This window comes from Pinus tabuliformis, chromosome X (genome assembly GCF_031772625.1).
Source record: "Pinus tabuliformis cultivar Carrire ecotype Pingquan chromosome X, CPIR1, whole genome shotgun sequence".
Taxonomy (NCBI): Eukaryota; Viridiplantae; Streptophyta; class Pinopsida; order Pinales; family Pinaceae; genus Pinus; species Pinus tabuliformis.
In genome coordinates, this window is record NC_142308.1 from 279895965 (window position 1) to 279906073 (window position 10109).

General features: G+C 34.8%; 1 protein-coding gene across 1 annotated transcript; it reads left to right on the forward strand.

Annotated features, from left to right (window-relative positions):
- The first annotated feature begins 961 nt into the window (after positions 1-961).
- On the forward strand, positions 962-1423 carry LOC149139491 (putative calcium-binding protein CML16). The gene has a single exon (XM_089450737.1). It carries the CDS (start codon positions 962-964, stop codon positions 1421-1423), a length of 462 nt encoding a protein of 153 aa, XP_089306863.1.
- Positions 1424-10109: the final 8686 nt, after the last annotated feature.

The following is a 10109-nucleotide window of genomic DNA, read 5'->3' on the forward strand; positions in this document are numbered from 1 at the left end:
TTTACTAAAATGCATCCTCGGTTCACCAAAAAATGTAACCCAACTCAATGATATCACCCATGTATATATATGTATATATATATATATATATATATATATATATATATATATATATATATATATATATATATATATATATATATATATATATATATATATATATATATATATATATATATATATATATATATATATATATATATAGATAGATATTACTTTAACTTTCTTTAAAGTTGATATAAAAGTAAGTTACTTCACATGGACATTAAAATATTTTATTTATGGTAGAGAGTGAGAGTGAAATATTTTTACCACATCTCCTTTATATTGGATTTTCATACTTTAAATTAGAACTATAAAAATACTTTTATTCATTTATATGTTTTAATTATAGTTAAAATTGTATTTTTATTTAAATAATATTTTATTTTTATTTTAAAAGGGACACATGCCGATTGAGGAAAAACTTTGCCTTGGTATTTAGAAAGTGCAACACCTAGCGGGAGGAGATACAATAACTAGAGAGAGCCACAATCTAGGGTTTCAGGGCACCGACAAGATGAACAACCATGGACAGAATATGGCAGGAGTTGCCTTGCGCAGATGCGTTGATGCTCTGCTCACGGATTGCAGTGCCTTACCATATGGAATCAGAGCTAAAAAGGATGTGGCAATGAGGGTTTTAGACGAGGCTTTGAAGCCTTGTGGCACATGGATTTCAAAGGTCATGATGTGGAACCCCATATTTGTCATGATTGAGCTTCTGGATGTAGCAGACCAAGCGCAAATGATTGAAGGGAAGTATAGACACATGCCGATTCTTGGAAATGGTGAGGACAGGGCTACTGGAGCTCCTTAGACATTACGCTATGACACTATCATTTGCAGTAGATCACACAGGGTCCTCGCGTCTGTGGAAAATCGATGGCTCTGGCCAGAGATCTTGGAAGGAAAAACCCCTATGGGTCACGAGAACAACTTCTTAGAGGAGCAAATAGAAGAGCTGACGGAGATCATTGTAAGGCTTGATCTTGACTCAAATGGAAGACTGATGCAATTAGAGCTACGGTTTCTTCTGATATCCCTGGGACTGAAGCCCAATTGCAAACAAGGGATGGAAAATAGCACGAAACTAAAGAGCTTTATTGATCTCGCAGTAAGAAAAGAGGTCACGAATAATCAGGGGCAGCTACTGGTGCAACTCCACTCCATAGTCGGGGACGGTAATGGCTACATTATGGCAGCGAAGCACACACGGTCAATGGACAAAATGGGCCATACCCTATTTTTTTCAGAGATCTCTGAGATTTTTGCCGAGGAGGATATGGGTGGAAATCGGAAAATAAGCTTTTTAAAACTCACCGCCACTGACACTTGTTTTGGCCGATTACTACAAAGTATATTTGATGTGGAGCACATCTAGCAAAAACCCAAAGATTGAAACAATGGTGAATCAAGGACTAGGTCTCAGATGAGGCTCAAGGCAAGGCCAAGGGGATCCTCTCCCATTGGCAGCTGAGGAGCATCAAATCGTGAGTAATGAAGGAAGTTACACCTCTTCATGAAGGTTTTTCAAGACTCTCCGAAAATCAGCCAGAACCGCCAAGATGCTGGAGGAGTAACCACAAACTACAGAGCATTATGGAGACAAAGAATCTGCATGGCCATGCACGAACCAGAAGTACACAAAACCCCCCTTCATGGTAAATTCTAATCGCTTTCAAGTTTTTATCAAAACTACTTTGATTTGGGTCCATGCAATAGATAGTGTTATGATTCTGAAGAACATCATTTCCCATCATATCAGATACCCGGATGGACAACAACATCTACTATTTGGGGGCAGAACACTGAAGGATTATAGGTCCATCATGGATTACAATGTTATGTGGGGTGGCATAGCAATATGTGGCTCAATAAAACAAATAGAAGGAGGCAGTGGGACAAGCACAAAAACAAAAAACAACACAAAGCCACAACAACAACACAGAAATGAAGGAATATCTTTCAAGAATATCTTACAAGGGGGAAATCTCCTACAGTAGCTCCAAAGCAGGCTGGAATAGAACCCAATCCATACATAGTGGAGCAACTAAGCTATACACAGGAACTAAAAATAGATATACTAGAAACAGATTAGATATGCAATAATTATGAATCGCAAGCCATCATTTGTCATTCTAACAAATTTGGGCCAAAACTGTTTGAACTATTCAATTGGATTTTCACAAAATGGATTATACATTGTGAGATTCACCTCTGCTCCAAAGGGTTTTTCATAGTCAAATTCAAATCAACAGAGATAAGATACATAGTGATACAGGAAGGACCTCGGTTCTAGAGATCTTCAGGCCTCTTCATCACACCATGGTTCCTGGAATTCAATGCCAATACCATGATTGTTTCCAGGATGCCAGTTTGGGTACGTCTACATAATCTCCCAATACAATTCTGGAACCACAAAGTTCTTGCATGTATAGGCAATACCATCGATAGATATATTAAAATGGACACACAAAGAGTGGAGGAAAAAAATTTTGCATTCATAAGCATCTGTGTGGAAGTTGATCTCAATAAGGGCTTAGCGGATTGCATACAGCTAAAGCACAAACAACGAAGTTGGACATAGATAATAGACTATGAAAACAAAACATTTAGGTGCAGAATATGTCAGCAAATAGGAAATTTTCAAGATATGGGCCCAGAATACAAAAAAGAAAGCCGAAGGAAGAAGAAAACTGGAAAACACCAAAAGGGTTGGAATTTTCCCCCACCAGATCCTGAAGAGGAGGAGGAATTTGAGGTGGAAGAGCCCATCCCAAATGAGAACAATCAAGTAGAAACCCAAGAGACATCTCCACAAGCACCTATGGAATCACAACCAGAAAAGAATTCAGATACAATGGAAAAGAGTGGAACCAAAAGGCTACATGCATTAGACACCTCTGATTCTGACAAGGAAAATCCCTGACTAGGTGTTGAAAATCCACTTCAACTCTTTCCCACGATACCATCTCAAGGGGAGTGGTGCAAGGTCAAGAAGAAAAATGGGAGGAAAACATGCTTCCCCCCCATATTGTTATATCAGTGCTCCCTCCATGGAACACATGTTTTGTTTTTCATTTATTTGTATATCTACATACTGACAGACTATATTCGCCTCACATTTTCATATGCTATGCCATCTACAAAATGTAATTTTCAAACTCTAATGGAAATTACTATTTTTCCTAGGGGAAAAAAGGGACACATGCCAAGTCCATGTTAAACATGGAAGAAATCACACATCGCTCTCACATTGGGCTATAAAATGTGCATCTCAACGCAATCAACAATAAATTGAGTGACATAGTGAGGTTGGTATTATTTATATTTTATAATGTTTTTACTTTAAAACTAACTAAACATTCATTTTTATTTTTTATTATAACTAAGATTCACGAAAGAATATTTATTTTTATTTTAAGAAGGACATATGTAAAATCCACATTAAGCATGAATGAAATCACACATCACCCCCATACTCAACTGTAGAATGCTCCTCTTGACCCAACCACCTTTCTTGATTCAATTATGCTAATAATATCACGTTCCTTATTTCAATCCCTCATAAAGTTTGCTTGACATGATCTGTAAACTAATTATTGTTTCCCCTTATTAGAAAGGACTAAAAATATTATTGTAAATTAAGTGGATGGTAGGAATTTAACCTCCATAGAATATTTTGGATGCTATCATCAAGATAGGTGGATGGTTTGAATTTGGTATCCATATAATATTTTGGATGTTATCATTAGGATTGTGAGAAACATGGTCAATCTTGGACACCCACAAAGGTGGTTTCCCCCGACACTAACCAATTGGTGGACCATAGATTTATCTCAATGGTTTAGATTTATCTCCAAGGTAGTTATGATATTTTTACCCTTTTGTTTAAATTTAATAGTCAAAAGTTATGTAATATGAACAAACGTCGTATGAAGTTATGATTTATTTTGGCATATGATATTGATAAGTGAGTGTATTGAACCATAGTATTTTAACAAAGCATATTTATAGAAGAAAAAAAATATCCATGGTAAAGTGGGGTAAATATTCATCGTTAAAAATTTTGTTCAATGTATTTCAAAATTATATATGGTTAACTTATATATTAATCATTTTTATAAAAATGTGGATAGAAATGTCTATAGGGGAATAATGCTTCCATGATTTTAATTTAATTATCAATTATTATTAGTTGGATGGTATGTATTTAACCTTGACAGAATATTCTTAGTAATATACACAAATCAATGGTTGAGATATATTTCAAAATAGTTATGCATCTTCTTTCCCTTTAATTAAATTCATTAAATAAAAAAAATGTCATATGAGAAAGTGTCATATGCACGTGGTATTGATAAGACATGGTATTGGCCCATGGTAATGTAACAAAGCCTATTTACAAATTAAGAATCTTCATGATAAAGTTTGGTTGAGTTTCTGTGATTAATATTATTAGATCTTTTTTTAACGTATGCACGTTTAACTTATAGATTAATTATTTATATCATTAATATTATTATTATTATTTTGTATAAAGTTATAATTTAGTTAATTTATATGATCGGGCTAGTTAATATTAATTTAAAATAAATTTATAATTTAATCAATTTTTATAAAGAATTTAATTTTAGCAATGTGAGATGTAATATGAATTGTTTTGATGCTTATTATGGATTCATGTCTATTGGACTTTACCAACCATTTCATTTACATGGTCATGCTAGTTGCTATTCCTTTATAATATTGATATTATTCGATATTTTATTTCTTACTAACCATGCATATATGCCTCAACATACTTGGAAATATATTATTAACTTTAGCCAAAGACTTTCATTGTTGCCATTTATCTTTTACTTTGAACTCGTTAACTTTTAAATTATCCATGTTGTGTGCATCATTAACTAATCACAGATGAGTCATTATGTTGATAGGCATGTCTATTTTGGAATAGGGTTTCCAAAATGTAATTTAATTTTTAATAATTAATAGGATAACCTCGATGGAATATTCTAGAATATTCTTAGTATTATACACAAATAAAAGGTTTAGATTTATCTTGAAAGCAGTTATGCCTTTATTAAACTTTTAATTAAATTGACTAATAAGATTATGTCATAGAAACAAGTATCATATGAAGTGGGTTATGGTTTTTGGTCATGTGATTTTGATAAATTGTGGTATTGGCCCATTGTATTTAACAAGACCTATTTCTGATTAAGAATATTAATTGTAAAGTCTGAATAAATCTGTATGGTTAAGAGTTGTTGGACACCTAATCCGCTAAGGGTTTGTGTGAAATGCAAACAGTCACTGGAGTCTAAGAGAGAATTTGGTATGTGAACACCAAGAGTCACAAGGAAATGTATAAATCTAAATTATTGGGACTAATAAATGCAATGAATGTTTTCTCCTATCTGTTGTATTCTCCGTGTGTGTGTTTAACATGGTATTGCAACAGGAAAATTCTAGACATTCTCCATTTTAAGCCACTAAGTTTTGTGGCCTTTCTGTGCATGTTAGACCTACACCTCTACCCATAATCCCTAAATAGAAAAAAAATGCATCCAGACATGAAAATTCAAATGTTTTCTCTTTTTTGAAAACACTAAGGTTCCATTGATACACTGACACTGTGTTTATGCCTACCTTAATTTCCTATCAACACAACACCATTTCTGCAATAGCTTCCATAATATATACACTTGAATCTATCATAATGTCTACATAGTAGTTTTTTGTCATAACACTCAAGCCAAATAACCCCATCAAACCCCTATTCCAATCCACGTATTGCTTTCTTGTTTTTCACACATTTCCAATGTGGTGAAAAATCTCTATTACGCTTTGATTCATAGTTACAATGTGTAGAATACTCTACTTCCTCTACATTGAGTACTGTATGTATGTTGATCCCCATATGTATTGAAATATTTTCATTAAATCTCTACTCTGAGTTAGGATGTTCATGTGGACATACAAAATGTTGAATGTCATGGACTATATTGAACATCAAAATAGTGTTTTGATTAAAGTCTTGTTTGTACGCTGGTTGTGAGAGACAGATTTTGAAGTTGGCTTGTTACACCCAGTAAGCCAACAAAAATGGATAACGCAATCATTTTCTCCTTATTTCCTCAAGTTTTTTAGGCAACTCAATCCACTACACCAAAGTCTAATGCATGATACGAGGAGAAGTGTGTCCTGATTTTCCTTTAGTAGGGCTTGCTAAGTTGAATCGTGGTCCAACATTCACTCTCTGGCCACACATGAAATGAAAAGATATGAAGGATAATCGTTAGTTAATTTTGTGTTAAATATACGTGGATCCTAGAAATGTTTGGTTGACTATCATATGGTTCATTGTTTCTTGACTAAACACACATGGAATGTAGACAGATGTGAAGGATAATCGTGAGTTAAGTTGAGGAAATCAAGCAAAAGATCTAGGAGTTACTACAAAAAGGGAACATTTGACCAAGTTACTCACCCTACGATAGCCCAATTGTCCTCATATGGAATAAGGATGGGACCTGGAGACGCTGCATTGATTATCGAGCTCTAAACAAAATCCTAGTTAACAATAAATACTTGATTCCATGGATTGATGACCTTCTTCAATAGCTGAAGAGGGAGAAGTTTTCTATCAATATTGATTTTAATTTCATCTATCATCAAGTTCTAATAGAACCTATTGTAGCATCCATCATCATTTGAATTTCATTATTCAATATTATCACAAAAAAAATAAAAAATAAAATATTATGTTTAAAAATCAAAAGAGAGTTTGAAAGTCTGAAAGTAGTGATTTAAGTTATACTATCGGTGGCATTCAAATGCAATATGAGCTGGGTCCCGACCGATATACTAAAGTTTAACTGGTATTACGAAATATAAATAAGTGATGGTTTAAGAGGCAAGTAAATTTCTCTGCGGGGGAACAACGAGCACGAGTTATAACTCAGCCTCGAACACCACAGTTGACCATGACATCGAGGTAGTTGACTAAGATCTACGACCTAAGATCGTTGTGGGGGTTCAAGCCTAATGAACCTCCCATACACTCCCTATCCCCTGCAGCAGGCCACCCTCATCGTTTCACTCCACCTCGTCTCCTCCACGTCATTTGCCACTCTCATTCTTTACTGTCCACCTCACCCACCATAAGTTGTCACCTCATCTGCCACTCCATTAATTAGTTACATTAATTACAGGGCTTCCCTCCATTTTTCTTACCATATATATAAAAGAAAAGTAAAACCACATTGCATTAATCTTTTGTTTTTAGTACTAAGCAACCTCACATACAGTTCAACATTCTGAGTGAGAAACTATCCCAACAACTGCCATCAGCAACTATCTCTAGCAACTGTCTTCTACAGACACCATGGCCAAACAAGTAAGTTCTTCCTCAATCATCCATACCCCATTAATGGATTTCGAATGTGATATTTATGATACCCTCCACACAATTAACCATCTTTCGTTGTATCAAGAAGTCATTCTGAACCATAAAAAGTCCACTATATTCATGGAAATTGTTAGGTCAGGTAATTTAGTTGCTTTTGTTCCAAGGACTGATTTATTCCTTGAATTTATTACATGGTTAGCATCAATAATGTACGCCAAGAAGTGTTTTGTAATGAATCAGCCAGGGGAGAGTGTTTCTCATATAACTTCACAATTAATTCTCCATGCTTTGAGTTACCTTGTATTAGGAACTTACACCACCTTTACTGAAGAATCTTTGGCTTCATATTATGATAACCTATCCCCCTAGGAGTCTTCTCATGTTCCCTCTTTCTTGGCTCCTAAATTAGGTCAATTCTCTCTAGATGGAAATTGGTTCTCTTTAGATATTTTTGCAATTGATATAAGGCCTGCCTTGCAAGTAATTTCTAAGGTTCTAGGAAAAGAAGATTCCAAGCAGGTTGATAAAGTAGTGCTTGGATTTTTCTCTTTAATCACGAAGGCAAAGGTAATACTAGATATTCCAGCATTTTGGGTGGATACTATCAATACCCAATTCATGACTTTGCTTCTTACTAGGTCCTTCAAGTTTCCTTCAGTTATTACTTATCTATTTTTGTACCAGAATGTTATGAAACTAGCTCACAAAAAGATAGAAAAGATAGATGAACACTTAGAAATAAGCCTCTTCAAGGGGGCAACCTCCTTTACATTACACAAATGAACAATTCTTGGATGATGCAAATGACAAGACCTCATATCTATATATATGAGTCTAAGGGGTCATAATATAATCAGAGCCGACATAAAAATAATAATGTAAGGGGACAATAATAACAATAGTGGGCTTTTATGGGGCCCAATAATAACAATATGGAGACTACATGGGCATAACAATATAATAAGAGGGTTGTACTGATAACAATAATGGGTTACACTAGTAGTATAGAGACCTAACATGCCCTCTCCTTCAAAAAGTGTTGTCCTCAACGCTTGAGTAGTTTTTAATGCTTCTGTATAAAATTTATCATCCTTCCATGTGGAATCTTCAGCGGGTAAGTTCTTCCACTTGACGAGATACTCTGAAATTGACTGATTTCATAGCGGTTGACTTTTCGGTTCTGTGAATGCTTTAGGTTCCTATATGATTTTTCCTTCCTTGTCAAGTTCTGGCAATATTGTTGGAACTGGGATCTTTGACAACTTTTGAATGAGTTCCCACCCTGCTTCGCCATTCTTCCATTCATCCCTTGCTTTGTTTATCAAATTTGGTTGGATAATTATACCAACCTCTACCATTTCTGTAACCATATGTTAAATTTCACTACTTTTGGCATATGGATATCTATAAGGCCTGATGTTTGGAGGAAGACTTCCTAGAATCAAATGAATAGCATGGTCATGATCATGAATACAAGGGAGACCTTTGGGAGTCTCAAATACCTTGGAATGATTGTCCAAGACTTTTTGGAGATCTGGAGAAATAGATGATTTCGATGTGGGAACCATTAGTGAACATAATTGTGTAATTATGCCTTGTTGTTCTTTCTTTAGAAGCTTTGTCATTATGTTAGAGCTGATTATATTTCCAAGATTCCCTGTGATACCCCTTAATTCAACTTCCTTTCCTTCCAAAGAAAATTTCATGAAACGTTCTTCAAAATTAAAAGCTATTATACCCAAGGATTGTATCCATTGGGCTCCTAGTATAACATCAGTACCACACATTGGAACAGAAAGCATTCGGATATTCAATACATATTCTCCCATGGATAGCTTGATATTATGGCACTTTCTAGAGAAATTTATGGTTCCTCCACTTACAACCATCACTTGACACTCTGGTGTTGGATATAGGAAGAAATTCAATTCCCTGGCTATCTTACAATGAATAAAATTATGGGTACTACCCGAATCAATCAACACTATTAACTTTCTCTTCTTGATATGTCCTTCTATCTTTATAGTTTGAGGAGTTGTAATTTCGGCCAATGTATTACAAGATATGGTCAAATTCATCTCCTCTTTCTCTGGGGTTGGTTCCTGGTGAGTATCCTTTTCTTTTGTTGTTTCTTGATATATTTCTTCTAGATATTTCACTGCTTGAACGTTCTTCCTCTTGATATGTCCTTCTATCTTGAGAGTTTGAGGAGTGGTAATTCCTGCCATTGCAATACAAGGTATGGTATGATTCATTTGTTCTTTCTCTAGGGTTGGTTGCCGATATATATCCTCTTCTTTTAACATTTCTTGTAGCAACTTTGTCCTACCTTCCTTCAAACCTTCCATGTCTTTCTTCAAATATTCCATTCCTTTCTTCCAATATGCTTTCATGTCATTGATATCAGCTTCCATGGCATAGATAAAACTACTTATCTTTTACTTCTCTAGAATATCATTTACCCTTATATTCAATTTTTGAAAGCCCTCAATTTTCTCTGCCATTGAAGGCTTCTGTTTGAGATTTATCAATTGGCTAAAGAAGGTGTTGCTCTTGGTATCCTCATAATGTGCTATCATTTCCTCTGTGAAAGTTGACCACATGACAAGTGGTTTATGACAACAAAGCACTTTATACCATAAAAGTTGAT

What these genes read in the sequence shown, in the direction of transcription:
- LOC149139491 (XM_089450737.1), top strand. Translation starts at nt 962, where the DNA reads ATGGGTCACGAGAACAACTTCTTAGAGGAGCAAATAGAAGAGCTGACG.